Source organism: Cryptomeria japonica, chromosome 3, assembly GCF_030272615.1.
Source record: "Cryptomeria japonica chromosome 3, Sugi_1.0, whole genome shotgun sequence".
NCBI lineage: Eukaryota > Viridiplantae > Streptophyta > Pinopsida > Cupressales > Cupressaceae > Cryptomeria > Cryptomeria japonica.
This window is the reverse complement of record NC_081407.1, coordinates 139318926-139345670: the sequence shown is the minus strand read 5'-3', so window position 1 is coordinate 139345670 and position 26745 is coordinate 139318926. Positions and strand designations below refer to the sequence as shown.

The 26745-nt window shown below is 36.0% G+C and overlaps 1 protein-coding gene across 1 annotated transcript; it reads left to right on the top strand.

Annotated features, from left to right (window-relative positions):
- The first annotated feature begins 326 nt into the window (after positions 1-326).
- On the top strand, positions 327-19176 carry LOC131027335 (protein ABCI7, chloroplastic). Its single transcript, XM_057957357.2, has 3 exons — positions 327-1234; positions 14761-15020; positions 18459-19176. The coding sequence occupies exons 1-3, from the start codon at positions 380-382 to the stop codon at positions 18772-18774; spliced, it is 1431 nt and encodes a 476-aa protein (XP_057813340.2). The 5' UTR covers positions 327-379; the 3' UTR covers positions 18775-19176.
- The last annotated feature ends 7569 nt before the right edge of the window (positions 19177-26745 follow it).

Genomic DNA, 26745 nt, shown 5'->3' with positions numbered 1-26745 from the left:
AAAAAAATTGTGTATAAATAATTTTAGAAAAGTATTGTGAATTTCAAAATTAGACTTGGTCAAACTTCTCAAGTAAAATTACCAAAGTTCTTACCCATATGATAAATCTCTAGAGTTATAGATCCTCTGTCCAATAATTTTAGAGAAGTATTGTGTACTTCAAAATTAGGAAAGTACTGTGAACTTCAAAATTAGACTTGGTTAAACTTCCCAAATAAAATTACCAAAATTCTTACCCATATGATAAATCTGTAGAGTTGTACTTAATTGGACTCTGCTAGATTCTCTGATTCTGTCCTCTAGTTAGCGCTCACTGCAGCAAATTTCAAGTGTTTATGGCCATGGATGATGACATTCATAATTGCCTCAGGAATAATTTATGGCGTTGGCCACATCTCTCGTTGCTTCTCCTCCATGTCTACAATGGAGGAGAAGACCCACAGCGAACTTCCTGCCACTCCAAAGAAGAAGAAGTCTTTCAATTAAAGCCATAGCGGATCCCTTTGTGCTAGAGCTTGCAGAGAAGCTGGAGGAATCGGTTCTCCAAAACCCTAAGTCTACTAAAACGCTTTCCACCCTCAGAGAAAAATGCACGCAAGAAGCGCTATCTAGCAAATGGCCCTCTGCAAAAGACGAGCCTTTTCGCTTCACAGACCTCAAATTTCTCAAAGAAGCCACAATACAGGTTGCCTCACAAGAGGAAACAGAAAATCTCGATTCAAACTCTTTGGACCAATCCCTGGACGCAAAATCACAGAGAGTGGTGCTCATAGACGGCGTCTTGAATAAGTCCCTTTCGCACACGGCCGGATTGCCCGACGGAGTGTTTGCCGGAAGCCTCTCGTCCCTGCCAGAAACGTTTTCGCTGCCGCCGCTGGAGAATGATTGCGGTGACCTGTTTTCTTCCTTGAACGGGATTGGAACCCGCGACCTGGGGATTATATTTGTTCCCGAGGGCTTGAAAGTCGAGCAGCCGTTGTATATTGTTTATTTTTCGCGGCAAGGTAGTGATTTGCAGTCGGAGATCTGGGTTTCGAATCCTCGGCTTGTTGTGGTGTTGGGGAAGGGCGCAGAATTGAATATTGTGGAGGAATTTCGGGGGGGTGAGAAGAGATCTTACTGGACTAATTCTGTGTTACAGGTCAACTTGGAAGAGGAGGCCAAGCTCTTCCATTCTTTTGTTCAGTTGCAAAAGCCCGGTGCCGTGCATATCAAGTGGACTTTTGTGCAACAGGTAGGCAGCTTCTGACATGCCTGTTATAATTTCAATGTGGGATGTATTCTTGCCGTTGATTTTATAGATTTGCTTTGCAAAATATGCTTGGGATTACATTCTACTACCCTTACCGTTACCTTCTCTTTCAATTAAAGTCAGACGTTCAAGAGTATTTTGTATTTAGCTGTCTAGTGTTTATGAGATTTGTATTTGAATTTATTGTATTATGAAAATTGTGTTTGGCTTTATTGTATTTCTAGACTAAACCCTGAGTCTTTAGAAGATCTTATTAGATATGAGAATTGAAGATATAATCAAGGTTATTAGATTTCCACAATTCATGTTAATATTGTATAAAGTGTTTTTGAATTTGATTGTGTGAACAATTTTTAACCATTAAATTCAGAATCAAATTGCTCACACAATCAAATCCAAAAACGTTATACAATATTAAAGATATAATTTTATTCTTTTGATAACCAAACACAAAATTGTCTGTATTTGTAAGATTCATCAACATAATTTTTTTTTCTCAATTTTCACTCAAGCCTTTTTCAGAAATGCAAACAAACTCATTGTGTATCATAATTTTTTCTTTTTCTTACAAATTTTTAGATATAATATATTTTACTATAAATTCCAAATTTTAAATTACCCTCGACGTGAATGTGCATTTGTTTATGTTGTTGATCTTTTTCTCGTTTGAGAACTTGCTTTTTGAAAAATTCACAGAGATTACCAACACCAAAGAGAGTTTATTTAACAGACTAACCGAATCATTTTCATTTTTTCAAGTTTAAATAAACGTGTATTCCTACAAAGAAGAAAGTTACAAGTAAAAGTAAAAATCTTGTATATTTTATTTTTGAACTTTAAATGTTTGGCAATGTGTAGATAAGGTTTCCAATGTGCTTGAGTTTTTATTTTAAATAATTTTTTTTGGCAAACACTTGGAGGAAATAAGACAAGACTCGATTTGTATGAAAACACAGACATGAAACAGTTGAAACACCCAGCAGAATTTCTTCACACTTTTAAGAAATACTATAGCTGATTAGTTCACTATTGCTGATATCAGAAAAAGATTTTTTTCTTTAAATGTTTGGCAATGTGTAGATAAGGTTTCCAATGTGCTTGAGTTTTTGTTTTATATTATTTTTTTGGCAAACGCTTGGAATATTTTCCCAACTAACTTAATGTTTTATATATTTTTTTATCTAATAAATGGAACTACAAGACCGAATAAGTGTATCTTTGATTCTTTTTATCTTCTTCAGTCTTGAAATAAGAATATCAGTAGATTTTTTCTGATTAAATCATTAAAGGTACTTGGGATAATGGGAGAAAGAATCATATGTTCATGACTTTCCAGTTCTTATCACGGCTTCTGATTCCTAAAAGCATATCTAGCATCATTCTAAACTAAAGCATACTGACAGATCCTAATACGAAGAGGCTGAAAATCGTCCAATCAAAAGAAATAATATTATTTTGTCTTTCAAGCTCTCAAAATCTGCCCCTTCCCTAAGATTTTGGATTGATCTATAAGCTCATTTTTCATTTCCCGTGAGAGAAAGTAACATAGGTAAATGCAAGTGTTTAAATTGGGTTCCACATTATGGGGCCCGTGAGTGTAATGTAACAAATTGATTATTTTAATATTTTAAAAATAATGGTGTCAGTCAAGGATTTGTTAATTTTTAGTACTTTCAGATTAGATAACACTCAGAAAATCAGAATTTGTTTCTAACTAGGTTTAATTAGACTTATTGATTTTCAGATTTAAGCATAGTAAGAAATGAATGCATAAAGACAAGACCAAGATACCCTGGGAAAACCTCCTAAGAGGAAAAACCCAGCCAGAAAAGATCCTCAGATCTGATTATGGTTTTGATTCAATTGATAGTTACACACTTATCTGAAGTATAGAAGTTGCAGTCATAGAGAAGATGCTACAGAGAACTACACAACTAGCTTGCTGGCAGTGATTATGATTTGCAGCCCTTCTACCTTGTCTTGCTGTGATCTAATTGATGATTTGCTGCACATAAGTGGAGTTCGCTGCCACCTAACTGGTAATCTGCTGTGACAAATGGAGTTCGCTGTGATCTGCTGTGCATGAATGAAGTTTGCTGCTGTTCACAAGGAAGTTCGCTATGTTCTGCTACATACAACAGGAGTTCGCTTATCTTGCATTTGTATTTCGCCTTTTACTTGAGCTACTTGATTATGTTATGATGAATGTGTGCTTTATGTATAGGAGATCAAACACCCCTAACCAAGTCGGCTTTACCCAATTAATTTGCAAATTAGTTTATTTAATTTCCTTTGTTTGTAGAGGATAGGTCGGCCCTATCAAGGAGTGGCGTGGGGACCTATAGGTGTAGCGTGGTGTCCTTTTGGAGTGGCCGAAGAGTATAGGACCTGGCCCCATATATTGGAGAAGGGGCTGGTCCCCTTAGGCGGATTCCAATGTTGCCCAAGGCAATTGGAATCCGCCAGGCCCTAATTATAAACAACAGGATTTTGTGCGGGTGTATTTTGGAGGGAAGGGAGAAGAATTTGAAAATTGCATTTTTATTCAGGACAGGGATTGATGCAGATAAAGGCATCTCCCCTGCTAGTCAGCTCCAAGAGAATTCCAAAGAACAAAAAGAAAAACAAGAAAATAGTTCATCAGAATTCAGAAATTTATTTATTTTCTCCATCTCTTTGAGTTTAGCTATACCAAAATAAATACAGAGCCAAAAACTGTGTAAAAAAACTTCTTGAGCTCCTTTCCTAAATCTGCACCTCCAAAGCAAAAAAAGACCCAATAAATAACTAGACCCCCGCCTCACCACTGACACAGTAACACCACAGCACACCAAAAATAGGACCGATGCCTCAGAAAAAGGCAGCAACAAAAACAAGCTAAAAATAGGGAGAGCAATAAAAATAAGAAACGCCTCCCTGTAGAAAACTGACTCAGAAGTGAGCCTGGTGAATCTTCGGTTACCTTATCTTCTCCATCTTTTTGAAAAGTCTGAACCTCCTGGTTTAGAAGTACTGGACAACATTGCCACCAATATGAGGGAACAAACTTATCAGTAGACCTGTCACCAAGGTAGTCTTTTGGGATTCCTTGACACAATTTTGAGCCATGACCAAATTTTCCAATCCTACTGTTACTGGAGTGGGGAGCCCAGTGCTGATTCCACCATTCAATTGGACCGATATAACTATGCAAAATCCTTAATGTAGAATCCACAAAATAATCACTAATGGACTTTAAATTTTTACTCTTCCAAATATAATTCACATCATTGCTATTGTACTGAGTTAAATAGGCACTTTTACCAAATTTATCACATCCATGGAAGATTTATTATGATCATGCTCATATCCCCACAATTCACTATTGCATTTAGCTACATTACTATCAATTGAAATTTCAACATCTACATTTGAGGTTCACCAATAATTATATTAGTTGAATCTTGTTGCAGCTCTGCCTCAATTTTGGTTGAATTTCATTATCCGAATAATTTCTCTCTTTTGTTCTCACTTTTTTTTTCAATTCCCTTCTGGGTTTTCACCTTTCTCTTCAAGCTCAAATCTAGCTTCTGTTAGAAGAGACAAAACTATCACTTCAAATGCTCCTTCCTTTGTCCTCGGTTTTAAGATAGTTTCCTTCCTTCATGTTGAACCTCATAAGTATTTTCTCTACATTGATGGATTACATTCCAGTCATATTGTCATGGCCTTCCAAACAACAAATGACATGCATCCATCAACACCACATCACATGTTACTTCATCCTCACAGGGAACAATTTTGAAAGCAAAAAGACAAAAACTTATCCACAAGCACAGTATGACCTTTCTTTAACCAAGAAATTTTGTAGGGGTTAGCTTTTGGAAAGCAAGAAAGCTGTAATTATCAGCCATTTTTGTACTTACTAGATTGTCAGTAGATCCATCATCTATGATCACCTTGCACACTTTGTCCTTACATTTACATATTGTTCGGAAGATGCTCTTCCTCTTCTAGTTAGCTTTGAGGGTTTCTTTGTTTCAAGATATTAAGGTTCTTCTCAACATCAGGTTCTCTACCGACTCAGCTTCAGTGTCATCTAACCAGGGTTTTTCTTCTTCTTGGGCTACCATCACTCATTTGGGGTTTTGAAGGCAATCTATGGCCTTATGGTCTTCATCACAAATAAAACACTTCAAGGGCTTTTATTCTCCAGAAGGCAGCTGTCCTCAACCTCTACCTCTAAAGCCTCCCCTTACTCCAAAGTCAGCCTTCACACTTTTGCCATCTTCTGGTTATTCACTCATGGTAGGTTCTAGAGAAACCTCTTTTCCCTTATTTTGATTGCTATCACCCCTTTTACTCACTATTTTGTTTCTACAATTCAGTTTTTCTTCAGCCTTTAAGGCATATCCACATGCCTCATCTACAGTAGGAACTTTCATCAATGCAACCTCATCTTGAAGTTGAAATTTGAGTCCATCCACATATCGGGCTGCAGCCTGCTATTCACTTTCTTTTATGTCTGTCTGAATTTGAAGCCTCAAAAAATATTCTATATAAGTCTGTACTGACTGATCTCTTTGTTTTCAATTCCGAAATTCTTTAAACAATTTTTGTTGGATATCTGAGGGCAAGAATCGAGCTCTCAAATGTTTCAACATTTTAGTCCAAAGTCATTTTTTTCTTTTCCTTGTCTCTTTCTTGAACTCTGCACGTTTTCCCACCGTAGGGCTATATGCGACTTCAACTTAGAAGCAATGGTCTTTACTCTTTTTTGGTCATCTTCATCTATGTCTCTATATGAAAGTACTTCTCTAACTCCTGGATCCAATCTAAACAAATATCAGGGTCAAGCTCACCTTTAAAATTAGAAATATCCACCTTTACTTTGGATCTTTGTTTTGTCAATGCCTCAATAAGCCTCTCCATAGGATCTGATATTGTAGTAGCATTCTTCAAGTTCTCTGATTCCTTTTCAGACTCTTCCAATTTTAATCTTGCCTCAAGGGTCTCTAAACTTTGAAGCAATTCATCAGCGTTTCTTTGAGGGTATGCATTCCTCCTGCGCCCCCCCTCCCCCACAAATTGATGTGGGCTCCCCTTTGGGCCATCATGGATTGCTCTCATACCAAAAACTGTTGCAGATAAAGGCCTCAGCCCTGCAAGTCAGCTCTAATAGGATTCCAAAGAACAAAAAGAAAAACAAGAAAATAGTTCACCAGAATTCAGAAATTTATTTATATTCTCCATCTCTTTGAGTTCAGCAATACCAAAATCAATACAGAGCCAAAAACTGTGTAAAACAAACTTGTTGAACTCTTTTCCTAAATCTGCACCTCCAAAGCCAAAAAAACCCCATAGATAACTAGATCCCCACCTCACCACTAATGCCGCAGCACACCAAAGGTAAGATTGATGCCTCAAAAAATGGCAGAAACGGAAACAAACTAAAATTGGGAGAACTCTAAAAATAAAGAAATGCTGCCCTGCAGAAAACTGACTTAGAAGTCAGCCTGGTGAGTCTTCGGTTACGTTAGGGATCAAGAGAAGGCAATGTTTGTTTATCCATTAATTTTACTCAAATAGATTGAACACCCTGTTCATCTATCAGTGGATATTGGAGGATGGAAATTCCCCGATTCCCATAGTTGTTTCGTGAGTGAATGCCGTGAATGGTAGCTAGTTGGTGGGGGACAAGGGTAACAAGGACACCGGGAGCAAGTGTGGTTGCCAAGAAGTTTGTGGGGAACAACTTGTGACCAAGTTACCTTGCCATACAACCAATTTTTTATTGAGGGGGCGGGCAACGGCAAGTCAACTACTGGAGGTGGGTGGGAGGATATAGTTGGGTTGGGCCTAATTTTCTAAAAGTAGGCCTGGGTGGCAGGGCTCCTACTATTCTAAGGGTGGTTGCTACCTAAATCCTGGTTACGTGAGCAATTCTACACAGCATTGTAATTGAGCTTCATTGATCTGCTGTTAGGGTGGCTCTTACAGTGCCTGCTTGTTTGTATTTAAGGCGTCTTTATTAGCGCCTAGGGTTTGTAAATCTCAGGTTGTGATTTATCATATTTCTTGATAATATTATTGCTGCTATTGTTCCCAAAAGCCTGGTAAACTGAATTGACTGCAAGTGTGATTTCCGTCGTTAATAAGAGGAGTAATCAGTTACGGTGAGTTGCGCGTTGACTGATATTTTTAAGAGTTTATAATTCATTTGTGCATATTCTGATAAGTTTATTAGTTGTTGCATTAAATATGATTGGAATTAAGTTGCTGTCATTGGTGTTCCATGGAGTTAAATTAATAGAAATATACAATAACCCTAATTGGTGGTATTACAGTCCTCATCCATTAAGGGAAAATAATCTTTCTTTTGATCACTGAGTCTCTGAAATAGCTAAATGTGAAGACACCTCTTCTCAAATGCTTCTCGAATATAGCTGATGACATTCCAATGAAAATGGGAGAAGAAGAATCTGTCTTAAGAAAAATTCATGGCTACTTATTTCTTCTTTCCTCAAGGCTTTTTTTTGAAAGAATCATATAAGCCAAACTTTGTGACTATAATGACAGCAGGTAGATCTGCTCTTCCAGTGCATTGGTTTAAGACTGACTGTTGTTTACTTCAAAATTACAAACCCAGCTGGGAGTAGGATATGCCAATTTTGAGCATTAGTGTTGGATGCCTACACGCATAGCTCAAATGCACAATCAACCTAAAGAGAAGGTCAGTTCCTCACTTCCTATCTAAGCTATTAATTGCAGGGAAAAGAAGAGAGGGAAAGGGGGCTAAGAAAATAAATAAATAAAAGGATGTGATATGCCAAAATAATGGATCAATTGGATCCCCTTTCTTGTTGATTTTAAGTAATCAGATTAGCAATATAGAATGGAAAATCAGAATGCAAAGTAAATCATACACATAACACACATGCACCCTGGGAAAACCTCCCTCTTGGAGGAAAAACCCAGCAACCAAAGATCTAGATTAGGCAATAACCAATTGAGTTTACAATGAGCTTCAACACATGAAGCTGTCAGCAAATATGCACAGAACCCTAGGGCAGATAGCAATCATAAACTTATCTGCAATACGACTGTTGCTGTGGCAAGGAGGATGGTAGATTGAGGTTGCTGTCTACAAGATTGATCTGCTGTCACAAGGATGATGTTTCGCTGACTCTCATATGATGTTCGCTGCCCCCTTTAGACCAGTTCACAGTCCTTCAAGGGAGTTCGCTGTGCCTTGATAAGGTTCGCTGTCCTCTAAATGTAATTTGCTAACTTCTGAGTATAATTCGCTGTAGGGATTGTATTTCCTGAATGTGTGTATGAATAATGATTGATGCCTTGTATTTATAGGCGACTTAGCCCTTTAACTTTCCCAAGTTGGCTTGCAAGAATATTATGCCAAGAGTTTAACACGTTACAATTATATAGGTCAAGGTCTAATTACAAGCTACATATTTGATAGGTCTTGCCCCATAACAATTACATAATACATAAGTTGAATGCGCAAATAGGGCCTGCCCTATTATTATAAGTTACAATGGGGCCCAGCCCAATTACATGAATAACTTAAACTAGAATCCGATCTTAGCTACATATTTCAACATTTATAACATTCAACCGTTCATTTGATCTAAATATAATGATTGCAGCTGGGGCTGGTTCATTCTACTTCTTCTTGAGGACCACAAACAGGCAGCCATCACACACATAACATCAAGACAAAAGACACTCCCTGAGACAACTTGTTAAAAAACAAAAGCAAAGACTGTTTATTGATTAATGGACCCAAAGTTGAGTACATAGAGTTGGAACCTTATATTTGTAGACTGCTACAAAAGGAAAGACAATTTTTAACTGTTGATTCAGAAGGGTAATCCAATGGATGAGATCAAAGAGCATGCTAGTAGTATAAATGGGCCTCCTTAATAGATTACTTGTCTTACACTTCACATATGGAGGAGGGGAACTATTAAACAGAATTTAAAGGAGGTCACTACAAATTTTCTCACTTTTATTCAATATTCTCGATGACTTTTAATAAAAGGGAGATTTTATTAGAATCCAAATGTAGTGAAAAATTCTGGTAATGATGGTAATTCTGCAGTACTTGACAGCCATCGATGCTCCATATTTTGATTGCTCAAACTCCTCCAAGGACAAGATGGAATCCAAAAGACTCAAATTTAGTTTGTTGGAAGAAAATGGACTATCCTTGGGTAAATGGTTTCTCATTATCATTCTTCCAAAGAATAACAGGAGATAATCTTCTAGAGCCTCTCTGGCCTTTTGACAGTAGCTTGTTTCCAAGGTTGGCTTTGTCCTGGTAAAGAAGGCTAGATGCTATTGATGATTCTTTTTAACATGGCAATGATGATAAACCTGCTGTTGATAATGCTTTGCCAAATGGGAATTATGACAATCCTTCATCATTGGACAACCAATGATGCTCTACAATCCGATTGCTTGAGTTCTTCTGAACACAAGATGGATCTAAATGCTCAAATCTGACTTGTTGGAAGAAAATGGAATTTCTCATTGTCATTGTTCAAAAGAATAACAGGACATCAACTTACAATCCTCTTTGGTCTTTTATCAATGACTCATTCACAAGGTGGTTTTCATCTAGATAAAAGAAGGCTAGATGCTGTTGATGATGCTTCTTGTGAAGAAAGATTTTCAGAGTTGGCCCCTAGACATATCCTTATGTTGGGAACTCCACAATTTCTCAACATGGCCCCTAGACATATTCCTGGATGGACTTGTTTAATTCATCAATGCACATAGCAACTATGTGCATGGTAAAAATATTATACATCAACAATCCAACTTGGTGGAAATTTTCTTTTGTAGAAGGCCACAATTTCTTGCTTCATATTCCTGAAGGCCAAGAACTAGTCTTTCTTGGATATAAGCTTCAAGAGCATTATTGAAGGCAGTCATAAATCATTCCGAAGTGGTTATTTCTGGTTTGCCATCCCCTTTCTATCAGCCCTTGTCCAATTGGCATTCAATCATTCGCCACCAATCATATGCCCTGCAAGGTGCAAAGTGACAAACTGAATTTGTTAGAATTTCTCCTTAACAATTACTATGGATAGAGTTTAATAAAAAAAATGGGAAGTTTGCATATCCAAATTATGAGAATAAAAATATATATTACATCATATTAATGTAAATGACTATTAACAATAATACTAATCTAATAATCATAGTTTATTATTAGGTTTTAGTTGCATGGTTGATGGTTGGTTGATAACCAACTGTTTCTCATGTATATATTTCTTACAAACTTCAATAAACATTGTTCTACAATGATTGCAATATGGTATCAGAGTGAATTATAATTCGGTCCCACTGGAATTGATAGCAGTAATTTGGAGGATCGAAATAAGTGCTGCCATCTATGTTTTTTTTTTCTGTTTTCCAGTCATGCTCAATTCAAGGGCTAAGGGAGAGGTCAAGAGTGTTCACCTCTGGTGTGGGTGGTGTAATAGACAATGGATGGATACTTAAGGGTAACATAAAACCTGGAAGTTTTGAAACAAAAATTTGGAGAATCGAAATACGTGCTGCCATCTTTGATTTTTTTTTTCCGGTTTTCCAGTCATGCTCAATTCAAGGGCTAAGGGGGAGGTCAAGAGTGTTCACCTCTGGTGTGGGTGGTGTGATAGACAATGGATAGATACTTCAAGGGTAACATAAAACCCGGAAGATTTGAAACAAATGTATTGTCTGCCGCACAGAAGAAGACAAAACAACTTGGATCTGTTTAAATGCAAATGAATTAGCAGTCAGTGCAGCCTAAGAATGGAGAATTGCGACAAAAGAGAAGTGTGTAATATAGCACAAACAGTGCATAAAAAACCTGTTTATCTAGGCCAAAAGTAGTGGCCACCAGCTCATTATATTCTGCCTTATGTGAAGGTTTTAAAAAATGCTGTCCTTGAATCATTGACTACATGCTGCCGTCAACAACAAAGGGTAGTGTGACTGTTCAGTTTGAACATGTATGCAGATAGAGTATGGGAATCACATAATGGAGGTAGAATGCGGCACTGAAGGAAGTAGAAAATACTGCTGAAGAAGTGCCACCCTTAGTAAAATCAATGCCATTACATATCTACTAACAGATATCAATTGTTGCCACATGCAAGTTTGAGAAGCTCTGAGATTTTTATAAGATTTAGGTCCAGTTTTTTCCTTTGACTAGTCTCTTCTTCTCTTGATTCTTTGCAAAATCTGATTGGAATCAGTCTAAAGAAATGTATTTGTAAATAAGCTTTCAAGTTGAAGGGTGTTCATCAAATTGTTTATGTTTCAAAGCTTCATCAAAGATTATGGTGCAGAAAATTTGATGGAAAGGTATTTCAGATTACAGTTGTAGGATACCAAATTTTAAAAGGGAATATCATAATTTGAACAATAAACAACAGTCGTTTTCCATCAAATACTCTTTTCTTCTATCAATTCCTTTCAAAATTGGATTGGGATCAGTCTAAAGAAACACATTTGTAAACAAACATTCAAGTTGAATAGTGTTCATCAAATTGTTTAAGTTTCAAAGCTTCATCAAAGGTTATGGTGCAGAAAATTTGACAGAATAAAAGATATTTCAAATTCAAAGCATCAATAAATTGTCAAATTTTCAATTTAGTGCATAAGATTTCCCAAGCTTCACTGTAATAGAGAAAATACTGAGGAGGATTTTGTTGTGCAAGAATAACAATGCACGAAACGTAAATGGGCATCAAATACTCCATGTTTGATGGTGATATACGTTAGCTGTATTTTTTGCTTATAAGAAGAAAGTTTTGTCACAAATCATCAAGATGTCGAAAGAGATTACAAATTGCACAAGAACCACATTGGACAATTTGCACTTGCTTTTTTTATGTTTTTCATCTAAGAAGAATATATGTATGTACTCTAGGAACAAAATTACCATTCAAAAAAACATGGGTTACTTTATTCTAGTTTTTTTATTGATAGGTAAACGTGGCTTTAACTTCCTGAATCAATATCAAAAAAAAAAAAATTATAGTTTTGAATGGCTGCTCTTGTGGAGGGTCCATTATCAAAAACTCTAGGGTGATAGAGTTTCGTTACATTGCTTAATCTATTACATACTATAATTATGGGTTTGATAGAAAACCCATTACATTTCTTTCATATTTTGGGATTGTTCATACCTCTTCCTCCATATCAAATTCTTCACCAAAACCCAATTCAAAGCTTCCACGCTCAAATGCAAAAGACCAGTCTACCTCTTGCACTAGAGCTGCACTAGAAGTAGCCTCAAGGAATTCGGTTCTCAATCTTGTTTTTTCTTGCCTCTATGCTTCATTCTGACCCACTGCCAAGATGACAAACGAGACCAAAGGTCCAGTATATGATGAATTGATGAGTGGCCAGATCCCATCACCAAGGTGAAAACTAAGACCAAACATGACATTGTTTAAAATTGCCTAAGACTCTCTTAGACCTTTGACTATACTTCTAATGACATCCTTTGACTCCCTTGCCTTGAAAAAGACCGCAATGAACATCAAATAAACATCCAAATTAAGTCTATAGTGATGGGATGTGGAGATGAAAGTCTCACTCAAAGTGACTTTTATTGCATGGAGAATGATGATCACCGTAGTCTTGAAGTTTTTTTTCAACCTGAAATCTAAAGTTTATTTAAGGAAAAGTGATTTGCCTTTTCTTTGCCATCAACTGCACCGTAGTATCCATTGTCAATATCTCCGGCTCTCTAAGAATAGGGAGGAAATAAGGCAATTTTATAAAGACCTTGGAGGTGGCTTCTTGATGTTTATTGCCATGATCAAATGTGTACTCTCTGTTACTCTTCTCCATACACTCTCTAGTTTGAAATGAGTCAAATGCAGCCTCAACATAGAGTAATTATGAAATCCAATTGTTAGATTGTGGGAATTTATATGATATATCTGGTGTTACCTGTTGCCACACATGTGGGGAACTGTTGATGATAAAATCCACATTCATTTCAATTTACACATTTACTAGAGCATCTGCAACACCATTTGCTTTTCTATAGATGCAGCAAATTGTGAAATCCATTAAGTCTTCCAATAAGGGCCAGCATTGGACAAGAATATTATTTTTTTCCAGCTTAGCAAGGATATCCTGTGGATGGCATTGGTAATGATTGAAGAGCCCCACTCAATGCATACTTGACTTAGACCAAAGTGTTTGCAAGTTTTGTGTCTTAGGAAATGGCTTGGTCTTCTGCATTGTTATTAGTTCTTGACTTGAGTTTTTTCACCACTGCTCCAATGAACTTACCTTCATGATCTCTGATCATGCATCCTGCCCTTGAGCAGTCAGAGTTACCTCTACAAGCCCTGTTGAAGATGAGCTTGTACCAGCCTTTGGGAGGTGGGATCCACTTGGCTTTTTAATCTTGGGTTTGGAGCTGGATTAACCCTAACCACCCCATGAACAGGGGTTGCTTTATTTTCGTTTTAAAAAACAATGGAAATCTGGAAAATATTTCCAGTTTGGCAAAAATTGTAGAATGTTTTCAATTTACTTAGATTTAATAAGATAAATGGAACATGAGACTATTTATTAGAGGTAAGCATTTTCTTCTTATTTTCTTTCGAATTTATTTATCAGTGCAGGTTAGTTGTGTAGAATTTCGTAAATGCAACAAAAAAGACCAAAATTAATTCCTCTACATCTTCTCTGTTTGGGTAAGAAAGGAAAATGACCAAGGGAACAGTAAATTACGATTGTTTTGTCGCTCTTACATATTTACTATGGTGCTGTGTCTTTTATGCTCCTCTTTTTGGAATTTATTTCAGTGTAGCTATGTTTTAAATTTTGACAAAAAATTATGGATAAATGCCTCCAATATTACTCCTTTGCGGATTTTTTTTCAGAGATTCGAGAGAGGCTAAAACTACAAAGAATCTCTCCAGGAAATTTAACTGCCTTGTCTGTTTATTGTTGAAAAGAATGACATGCAAACCAACTGGATACAGTGTCTTGGTTAAATAAGTTTTATTTGTCAGGCCAGTAGATGAAAATTTCCTAGATGTTCAATGTATGAAGTTTCTCATTATTGAATTGTTCACTAATGAGATGAATCAAATTGTAATCTTGGTCTGTCCATGATGCATATGTGGTGTAGCACTTAAGTTATCTGTATAGTGCGATTTATTTGTAATACTATATCAGATGTGTTGCACATTTGATTTAACCTAGATGTTCAATGCATGCAGTTTTCCCATTATTGAATTCTTCTCTAATGAGATGAATTACATTGTAATCTTAGTCTGTCAAAAAAATATGATGCATATGTGGTGTAGCACTTGAGGTCTGCTTTCTGCCTACATTTTATTATCACATAAAAGTGTGGTAAAGTCTTTCTTTGTATAGCGCAATATATATGTAAATATCATATCAGATGTGATCCAGGTGGTAAATATCTTCATTTCTACAAGCCCATCAATGTGATTTTACAGGTTGTTCCTATAATGCAGGGTACATCCAGTAGCTACAATTTGGTAGAGACAAGTACTGGAGGCAGATTGAACAGGCATAATCTACAGATTCAACAATTGGGCCCTGACACAGTGACAGAGTTGTCTACTTTCCACTTAGCTGGTGAAAACCAAATACAAGATCTACATAGTAAGATCATTTTAGACCATCCAAGAGGCTATAGCAGGCAGCTCCATAAGTGTATTGTGACACATTCCTCTGGGCATGCCGTCTTTGATGGTAACGTGAAGGTTAACAGGTGAGCATGTATAAATTACTATTTTTTCTAATTTATTGTCATATAGTGGGGAGTTATTAAATGTTAAATCAGTTCTATATTTGTTTTGGTTACTGGATGCATTCATTTCTGACATGAAGCTCAAGTCTGCCTGTTAAATAGGAGGAAATGAAGAGCTTGTTAAACTATTTTTGAAACCTTAATGATGTATTTAGTCTCTTTTGATATTATACTTGTTGTCTCTGGTAAATACTGATAAATACTTAATGAAAATATGATTATTTTTTCATACTCATTTTCTTAGTTGGAAGTCTTTCAAGATATGAAGATTGATCAGATTGCTAGTGTGATGGTGAAATAATTGATAGTGTTGATTTTAATTTGTCCGTGTGTGTGTAGTTAGAAGCTTCCTGACACAAGGCTCTAAACGGTTGCACAAATAAGTGCAGTTCATTTCAGTTAAGATGTCAAGGTTTGAGGAATAATTATTTTTCTGAAATCTGCATAGAACTTGCACCTGACCTCGTACCATCTAAACTTGCTGGGGCCTTGGCTCAGCAGTAATAGAACAACAGTGAGCTCTAGCGTACTCCTAACTTACCAATAAATCATGACCCTATTAACTTTCTCCTATTTTACATGATATATTTTTGGGATTCAACTTTGCAGTTTTGGGCCAATCTTTATCCATCCATATTTCATGAGTAGTGTTTCACAACAACCCATCTTTCCTGGGCATGGATGGTCTACCTAACACTCATTATATTTAGGTGATGTTTATAGGTGTTAAGCATCAGAACTTCCTGGGAGGTCACCTGTCCTGGTACTACTCTTAACTCAAGCCTGTTTAACCATGGAGTTTCCCCCAAGATCAAGCTTACTTAACATAAAAATTTATAGTGTGAGATTGCTATTGTAACAGATCAATAAACTAAAAATATTATGTTAATTTAATGGTGGTCTTTGTTATCTGCAATTACATTGTTCTTCATCATGAGTGAATTTTTCCTAGAATAAATTTATATACCTATCTCTATACAGGTTTAGCTTCATAAGATTGATTGATAATTAGATGTTCTGTAGCATATTATCTTTAATACTCCTAATTTTACATCATTGTCTGATTCTACGTCAAGTTCTTATGTATTGGAAATGTCTAAAATTGTATCTCTTACACTTCTTTTCAGTTCGTTGTAAAATTATGAGAAAAATTTGTTTCAACAAACACAAATTGCTATGGTTTTAAGTCAAACTTTTGACCATTGATTTCATGCATAGTGGTGCTCATTAACAAATTTCTCATTAGCATGAAAGGTCCACTTAGCACTCTTTACATCTAGGTGATGCTCATAGGGTGAAGCATCAAGATTTTTTTGGAAGTCACCCCAATCCTAGTACTACTCCAACTCAAACATGCTTAACCATTTATTTTCATCCAAGATCAAGCTCACTTAACTTGTTACTCCGTTTGTAAAACCTTTAGCAAGTGTTGTGCTTCCATTCATTATAAAGCCCCTTTAACTAATCCAATAACAACTTATATTTTGCAATTGAAGTTTATCTATACTCCATGGGGGTACATCCCCAGCCCTTTAACTCATGTCCCTGTCCCCCAATGGTATTTTGGGTATGGCAGGATGGCAGGGGACCTCTCTTGGCCATCACCAAAAATATTCAAAATTCTGATATGTTTTGGGAAATGCGTTGCAGGAACAGGAAACAATGTGGGGATGTTTGGCTATCCCTGAGGTGGCTGGGGATGTCTGAGATATCCCTCGACCGTCCTGGGGATGGCAAGGCAACTTTTATCCCCAATGGCAAGGCAACTTTTATAATGTTTTTGAAAAATAAGTTCTTATGACATTAAAATAAATAATGTTATAAAATTCCTTCATGAATCGGAAGAACTTACATAACCGTTAAATGTTATATAACTTAAAATTCTTTCATGACATTAAAAAAACTGTTATCTGTTATCTACTTATGTTATTAGCTATGAATCTGAATTAGGGTATATTTATCGCTGTTATACTTTTGCTGTTGTCATGATATATTTATTGCTGCTACACTGCTGTCACTCTCTTAATTTTGATGCCCTGTTACTAATTATTAGTTAAACTTGCAGAAATTTGACTCTCTCATATATATATATATAGTGCTGCTCCCTCTGCCATCCCCCAAAAAAGGCCTCCGGACTGCTGTCCTTGAAATGCATCTCCCGCCATCCCACCGTCCCTGTCTCCAAACACCATAGAACATGGGAATGAAAATTTTCAATAGTCTTTAATCAAATGGCCCGATAAATATCTCGCCCTTTTTTTCTGTTATTTATAATCCCATTTTGGCTACATCTTTGACAAGTCTCATAAAATTTCATGATACTACAGATTTGAAATTGTCAAGTAGTTGTCAACATCTTTGTGCAATTACTGCTTTTAAATAACAATACCAACAAATTAAGACTATTAAGTTACTAACAGTAATCCTATATTACAGGGCTGCATCATAGCAAACTGATTGCAAATTTATTCAAATAGATCTGATAGATATTATTGTAAACATAAAAGAAACTGATATCAAATAGATTCTAATGGGATCAAGGATATTTTAGTTGTTCATTCTAATTGCTTAATACTTATAACTGGGGTCTGTCAGGATTTTATCGATGTGGTAATAATGTACATAAATAAGGCTTGTATTGACTGCAGTGACTGTAAATTTAATTTTTAATGTAACATTTTATTTTCCGTCCCGCAGATTTTATTACTCTAGTTACCTTCTTTTCTACATGTGCATCCGTAATAAAACTCTATGACATGGCCCACATATATACAAGAGAATGTATGGTAGATATGACTGGATGTTATTTTCACATTTTGTTAAATCTGTCCAATTTGATCCTAGATTAAAAAGTAGCGGTAAAATAAAAAAGACCAGGAAATTCTAACTTTCTTCTAATCCTATTATATCTCTGAACTTTTTTCCTATAAAAACATTTTCTCGTAAAGTTATTGCAGGCAATTGTAGATTTATTTTTTAATGCCAATTAATTTTACTGGCTTGCACTTTTTCCTCCCCCAACATGGTGGGGTGGTCTTGAAAATACATGCTGATGAAAAGCTGTTTTATAGTGCTCCACTCTTTCTTTTTCTCTATGTGCAGGCCTTATCAGTTATTTCATTGGCATTTTTATCTGGGTCCAATGCATTTTTTTCTTTTAGATTAAGGTTAAAGGGAAAATACATGGTGGGGTGGTCTTGAAAATACATGTTGATGAAAAGCTGTTTTATACTGCTCCACTCTTTCTTTTTCTCTCTGTGCAGGCCTTATCAGTTATTTCATTGGCATTTTAATCTGGGTCCAATGCATTTTTTTCTTTTAGATTAAGGTTAAAGGGAGAATAATGGGCAAGGCATATAAGGCAATCCTGTGACGATTGTCTGTGTTTTCTTATGACAGATATGCCCAGCTTACTGATGCTGGTCAACTCAGCCGAAGTTTGCTTATGGCACCTCGAGCTACTGTGAATGTGAAGCCGAATTTACAGATTGTAGCTAATGATGTCAAATGCTCTCATGGAGCTGCAATAAGTGATCTTGATGAGGATCAGCTTTTCTATTTTCTAGCACGTGGAGTTGATGCACAAACAGCCAGGAATGCACTTGTATTTTCATTTGGGGCAGAAGTGATGGAGCGCATTTTCGACAAAGATCTACGGAGGAGGGTTGAAAATGATGTCAGAGAATTATTGGCTGCAGAGGGAGCGATTCGTTGAACTCTTTCCAGTTTATCATGGACGGAGGTTGAAGTCTTAACTGACTCAGTAACATAGTTAATTAGAAGAATTGAGGATAATCATCAACCTTTTTTTGAAGGCATTTATTGTTCTGTTTTGAAATGTATAAGTTTACTACTAGAAATATGTAGTACTCTGGTAATCGATTTCATGAAGCATGGCCTATGTGCTATGAAATTTTGAAGAGCTTTTATGTCAAAAGGAGCAGCAGAAGCCTATTTTAGATATGTTTTAAAAATTCATAGAGATGCATTCATTACAGATTATTTATTCTTTTTGTAGCAATCTTTAGGACACAATCCTAATGATTTCAGTTTGATGTTTGTAATTGGTCATGGGTAATATTGATTTCAATGAAGTTTCAAAATATGGTCTACTCGCTATGAAGCCTTATATACTTGTGCAGGTATCAATGATCAGTTGTGTTGGCATCAAAGGACATAGTTTTGGCAAACAGCATGGCCAGACAAATCTTTTATGGGCTTATGTTTATTGTTTATATATGATATTCTCTTCCGTGAATGTGATAACCCGCGTGGCTTTATAATTCACATTTTAGATATGCTATGCCAAACATGGTGTTATTGTTTAGTTTTGCTAATATCACTCAATTACAACTCCAAAAGATTAGAAAATACTGTTTACAACGCAATAAAATTCCGGGAATCCAGATTTTATAAAAATGCATGTGATTATTTTTTTGCTCATGGACAATTCATAACTTTCTTAATATTTTTTTTCATGGGAATTGAAAATATTACGTGTGGCATGTCTTTCTCAATGTCACTGCTTTAGAAATCAACATTTTTGGGCTTTTACTTGCATTTATTGTGGCACCCTTTTTGTTGCTAAGCTTGTGGGCATCTCTTGCGCATGTTAAAGGGCTTCAATCTTCATTCCTCCATAGCTGTTGGAGGTGAAGGTTCGTGGCATCTCCACCCAAATGACCCTGAAAAATCATACCCAAGGTCTTTCACGATAATGGCATACCATATGTTATTTCCTTTCCAGAATTCGAATAATTCATGCCATTCACTAGAGTCTTGTACATTGATTAATTATTGTGTGCACGACCCCCTTGAAAGCGTGCTTAAAAATTAGGTTGGTAGGGCCTAGACCTCGCATTGTGTAATGTCCCTGCCCCCTTTTTGTGATACTCCTTACTTCGCCTCTAAAACAACTCTTAAAAATTAGGTTGGTAGGGCCTAGACCTCGCATTGTGTAATGTCCCTGCCCTCTTTTTGTGATATTCCTTACTTCGCCTCTAAAACAACTCTTATAACTCAAGATTAGAATTGCAATACATTTGTAAATATAATTTAAGTAAGAAATTTTATTATAATATTTAACTTATAATTCTTTAAATAATAGAATTTATTTTGAATTTTTGCAATAATTCTCTTTTAGACTATCTTGCCAAGGATGAATAATACCTAGTTCAATAAATCATACTTGCCAAGGATGAATAATACCTAGTTCAATAAATCATAGTACATACTCAATTGGTCACGTTGTGAATTCCATGTAAATACCTTGCAAATTTCTTTAATTAAAAAACCCTCTTTTTAATTTATAGGTAGGAAAAGACCTTGTCCCTCCAAACCCTAGCTCACCTTGTGAGCCTAGACCTTGTCCGGTGACAATACCAATGACCTCATCACTAGCTTGCCAAAGGGTAGGAAATACCCCTTCCTTCCAAACCTTAGCCCGCCCTGTTTGTGCAAACCCTATCTGACACATAAGTACTAACTAGAATTCAAAATTGATATCTTGATGTTTTGCTAGATTATTGCTAATTGCTTGATTTCTCTTTGTTGTCGTTTCTTGAAGGATCGATGGGAGGATGCTTAAATGATACTTGGAGGATTTAATGCTTGAATTATATATCTTAATGATTGATATTCAAATGATTAGTGCTAGAATGTTTGATGTTTAAATAGTTGATGGTTGTATGATTGATTGATTGTTTGGTGGATTTCTTTATTACCAATTAATGATTGATGGATGATCGAATGATTTCCTTTGATGGATTCATGAGTGATGATTTAATGGTTGTTGATTTGATGTATTAGTGAGTGATGATTGAATACTAAATTGAGAGTAATGATTGAATCTTTGTAATGATCTCTTCTTGATAGAGATGATTGAATATTTTATTGGTGAAATAGTCACCACCTTTCACAAGAATTGGGTCACCACCCTTCATTGCTGCTTTTAGAGAATAATAAATCATTTTCCAAATCTCTTGGATTTCTTTATTTGTAAGTGTCATTTTGAATTTTTACTCTAAATTGTTATGAATTGAATTGATGCCTCTCCAAGTGATTTGATCTCGTTATATCTTAAAATTGGGAGGGAGTCACACCTTTTCATTATTTCTACCCATTCAAAGAATCCCAACTATTCATCCTTAATTGTTGTCTTTTGAAAATAATTTTTTATTTTATATTTCCTCAAGTCACTTACATTTTCGTCAATTCCTTTCCTAGTTGATGATTGATTCACTCTTTTTATACCTTTAATCCTCAAATAGTCATAACTCTTTATTGCATGCTCTTTGACCATTCATTAAACTTAATTAAATTTATATTTTATAATTATATTATATTATAATTTTTTATATTTTGATTTATTATTAAATCCCATTTCAAAAAGGGGACATTGCATTGTCACCATGCAAAACCTTATTAAAGCTTAGTTTCTTTTTCACTTTGCTGAAGGAAATCATGTTAAGGCAATGCTTAATTGTGGCTCCTGGTTTGTCCATTCCTCATTGCTTGTTTTCAAACCTTGGATGACAAGACTTTTAAGGTCTCTGTTTGAGTTGAGTTTCTTGAACTACATCCATGCTAGAACTTTTTGAGCAAGATAACCTCTTCTGTAGGCATACTTGTTTGTGTTGAACTATGATGGTTCTATTTAGTTTGTTCTCAGTGATGGGTTTATGTTGAGGTAGACCTATCCAAGGGCCTCAAAGATTGTGGATATTCAAGTTGGCCACATGAGATATAATTAACACATCCTTTATATCAACCTTTAGTAAACCTATTATTGGTGTCAATGCTTAAAACACAAGACTGGTAACCATCCTCTATCTTCCTCGCGTCCAAAGGCCATTGCACAACCCTCTTGTAGGTCACCACCTTTTGTGAAGGAAGATGAAGGTTTGTCTATTGTAGTCAATCACAAAGCCAAGAAATGTAGTAACAAAAACCTGTATTTTTGGCTTTGGGAACTAGCTTATAAAAATGTTTCAAAACTTCCAAAATTAGATTAAGTTGAACCTTCCTTAGGAGAGACTTTTGGTTAGGTGAAAATGATTTGAACCCCACTTGTGGTGTCAACCTTATCTTGATTGATTATTGTCAATGCTTGTCTTGCTTTCTCTCCTATTGGATAGAGGAGGTCTCGTAGCTTTCCTAGGCAAATGCATGAAGGAGAATTATGCCAACCAAGTAACAATGGGCGCTTCTTCACTTTTAGAAAGGAAGTTTTGATGCCTATGAAGTGAATTTGTAAAATGATGACTTTGGTCTTGAGGAACTAGATAACTCGTAGATGTCATTGATACTAATTTATGAACTATATTTATTGGAATGTCCAAGGTCTAAAAGATCTCTCATGGAAATACTCCATTCTTGATGTTCCTTTGTATTTCCTAGGTTTAAATATTTTATGCTTACAAGAAGTTAAAATTTCTAGATTTTACTTTCTATTGCATGTTGTCTGATTTGGTCTTCCAACAATGTTTTATGTAGTCATTATAAAACAAGTTAGGGTAGTGTTTTCACCCTTTTGTCTCTTACATGGCATCAACATTAAGTTGACCGAGATGGTGACCCCACTAATCGAACATTATGTTTTTTTTAACATTAATAATCACTCATGGGGTTCTATGCAGAGATTTCAACATGACCGAAATGACATAATAAATGTGGGGCTATGCTTATGCATTGAACAATTGGCCAAAGAGAGGCCTGCTTTTTTATGTGCAATAAATTAGGGCTCTTTGAACCAATATTGGCTATTGTTGAGATTATATGACGTGGCATAGTTGGAGTAATTGGGTCAAGCCTCACAAAGTATTAAAGAGGTTGGATTGTGCTATGTTGTAGGCTCAACCTTTTTTTCCTTTGCTAGTTGCTATCTCTTGCCAATAGAGTTGTTGTTGGCCAATATGGTTTTGGCAAGTTGCTAAGCCTAAGGCCACGAGGACATTTATTTTAATACATCAATGCTCAATCATGAGGCTACTTTGGCTCACATCCAAAGTGTTTGGAATTTAGAGCTCCTCCCCATGCACAAGACTAGTTGGATAATCTGGTGGAATGATACCATAACAAATACTATTCATTTCCTCTGCATTTGTGGATGACAATTAGCTCACTTCTACCACTTCTTGTATGAGGCTATCTGATGTAGGACCATTTAGGGGCATGAAACATGTAGAATACAATTCTTCTGCTGAGAGGGGGGGGGTGTTGGGGAGGGTTAAATCAGTAGAAGATATATGATTCAAATCCTTAACCAATTAATTTTTTTTGATGAACTTAGAAAAACTCTAAACTGAAACTGAAAAGAATGCAACCACACAATGAAACCAATACACATGAAATATGTGGAAAAATCAGACTAGGAAAAACCACAATGAGAAGAGCTACTAGGATCTACTGTCCTAATCCAGCCTCACAAAGCATTAACATGTATAGGATTTAAGGGCACCAACTCACACCAAACTTCTTGCTTGAGAGCACTAACTCTTACAATCACAACCTTTTCAATCTGAGCATCAACTCAACATCCTTGAGGCACCAACCATAGGGATGTTACAAATAAATGAATTACTGACTTCAAATCTGAAACATTACAATATTGGAAGCATACATTCAAAAAATTACAAATTGAATACTATGTCTTCAAATATATGAATCAATTTTATATTCCACAAAGTTATCAATTTGCAAATGAACTCTTGTATTTTGTCCACAATCTTTAGAGAAGCTCCGTTCACACCAACATACACAACTTCATCAAAAAGTATTATATACCTTGCATTATCAGACCTTATTCACTATTGAATCAACTAATCAACATGTACTTGCAACACTGCTTTGATCTGTCAAAATATATAGATTGTATAATTGTTGTATACCTCAATCTTTTTTTAAGTTTGCATACTTATAACATCCCACACTCACCCAAGCTAAGAGGAGGAGGGATTTGGGGAAGGGGGAAAGACTTCCCCTTGCGCTTGTGACACACCACAATCCAAGCAATACTATCATTGGGGCCAACAAAAGAAGAATCAAGCGAGGAGGAACCCGCAAAGGGTTTGTCATCAACAATTGTAGGTTGTAGGCGCACAACAACATCAGGAGTAGATTCGACAAGAAGAAATCTAAGCTATCGTACAAGAGCAACGAAAGTGGAGCCTTAGGAACAAAGGAGGCCACAATACTAGTAGCGAGAGGGTCCCCAGAAGATTTAGTAGTAGTAAAAGGTACAACTTCATCCCAGGAGGAAACATCATCCTCCTGAGAGGAGCCAACAAAATTAGAATCAGAAACATTGACAATCAAGTGATCAACAGTAACATCCCTCCACCAAGTAGCAACACCTTTGTAGTGAGGGAGAGAACAGTTTGAAGCTAAATGACCCATTAAGAAATATCTCTGACAGCGAAAGGGGAGGCCCTCAAAATCCAATGGTTGAGTCCAAGGCCTATCCACAACCATAAGAACCACATCCTTTGAAAGAGGTGAAGAGGTGTTAATATCAATTAAGATGCAGATGAAGGTAGAGTGACTCATGGAAGACATGGCATCATCTACCTTCAAGAAAAGGCCAATAGAGTTACCAATGGCCTCATAAGAAGACTGTTCCTAGAAGTGGAGGGAAAGATTAGGGAGGCGAACCCAAACCAGATGCACATTAAATGGTTCAGTAAGATGGTAAAAAGAGGTTGTCAAGGGCTTGACAGAGAGAGAGAGAGAGTGATCTCCCAAAGCCCATAACTTACCCAAGACCAAATCACGATCATGAGAGGAAGCAATGAAAAAGCCTTTGTCACAAGGAAAAAGCTCTATGCCATGAGCAACCAACAACTTCCAGGAATCACTCACTTAACGATGGAGGTTAAAGAGAGAAGGCCAAAACCCAACAAATCTACACACCAACGCTCGTTGGTAGAAACAAATATTATCCACAACATCCTCTCCATCATCTTATTCAATGATATAGTGAATACTTTGAATAAGACATAAACAATGTGTTGATGATCGGTGGAAAAAGCAACTAATTTCAATTGTAGAGAACTGATTGCAAACATATTAATAACTGTCAAAGACAATTAGACCCAAACCAACTGTCTTTAACCAATAACAAATTGATAACTATTTAAGAACAGTTACACCCAGACTCACCTCTATATGCCTCTTCAACTAGATAGAAGAAGAATTTGATGAATCCACAATAATCAAATCTAAAATGTCACTGAGCAAATGTGATCACATAATCATGAAATACCTCATTATTGTTGGTAGATGATGCTCGAGTCTCACCACTATTCAACTAAATGTTACCGTACATTGTCACGCTACAGTTCTAATTTTAGACTATTAGATTAGGTAGTTTAGTTTACAAATTAGTTTTTTATTTGTTAGTTGTAAAAATGGTGAATAATGTAGAAAACATGTAGTCTCTATTATTAGCAAAGTTTACTATTGTTATCTTGTGAGGTTATGAGTTGTTTCTAAGAGACTACATCAACATTATGCATGTAATATTCTATATAATGGCAACCTCTCTACTATTTTAGGTAGGCATGAAGATGTAAGTTTGAGAAAGATGAATCTAAGAAAGACATCTTCAAGGCACTTGTATGTAATCCATCCATTTGATTGAATAAATATTGGTTTGCGTGTGTAAAACAATCTTCTCTCTGTGTATTTTTTCTCTTTGTTTCTTTGTTGTAATTGTTGGCATTTGATCTGAACCGGTAATGAATGTTTGTTTGCTTGATGCAATTGGTACATGTCTGTTTTGTAAAGAGATTAGATTGTCATATGATGACTATGTTGTATGTTGTTAGAATAATTATGAACAAATAATACCCTAACTGGTACTGAGAGGGGTGGGGGGGGGGGGGTGAATCAATACAAACAAAAAATTTCTCAACACTTTATCGTATTAAAACAATGTACTTGACCGATTGTCTTCACCACTAAACTTAACCATGAGTATACCGGTTAAACACAGATACTTCAGATAACATTTAACAGATCTTTAAATCTTGATGACTACTTCCTGATATAATCAAGCATGAGTTGTATCAACAATACCACAATCATTTAGCACTGCATGCATAACTAACTTAATAAAAAACTACTCAATCATCACATGAAAACTCACAACCCATAACACAGATTTTTTAACGTGGAAACCCCAAATGGGAAAAACCACGGTGGGGATGAATACCCACAAACTTGTTTTGAACTCTTTAGAAATCCGCTTTGTTAGGAGCCTAGTCCGATTAAAGACTTTACAATAAAGTTCTATTAGGAACCAATCCTGTTAGAGATCACCCGGTTAAGGGATGGCTATAAACCCTGTTAAAGGTTACCTCGCTAGAGGATTTAAAGAACTCAATGAACTTGAGTCACCTGGTTAGAGGATTTGCAACAAGCCTGTTAAAGCTACCCCGTCAAGGGATTTTCCTTCTGTTGAAATGGTTAGAAATCAACACGTAAATCTTTGATTTGATAACATCACTATTTGCTAAGGCAGATCCTTTTTCGCTCCTCTCCTCTGCAATCACACTCTACAGGTTCCACACTCTGTTTTGGCAAGTGTCTCAACATGCGGACACAAACACATCATTTTCCAACACTAACAATAACAAACATCATTGACCATATAGACAACAATTAGGTCGGTAGCATAAACCCTAAA

Bases quoted from the DNA above. Each gene is read 5' to 3' on its own strand.
- LOC131027335 (XM_057957357.2), top strand. From the start codon at position 380: ATGGCGTTGGCCACATCTCTCGTTGCTTCTCCTCCATGTCTACAATGG. The intron at 1,235-14,760 runs GTAGGCAGCTTC...CCTATAATGCAG, and splicing joins AGTGGACTTTTGTGCAACAG to GGTACATCCAGTAGCTACAA. The intron at 15,021-18,458 runs GTGAGCATGTAT...TTCTTATGACAG, and splicing joins GGTAACGTGAAGGTTAACAG to ATATGCCCAGCTTACTGATG.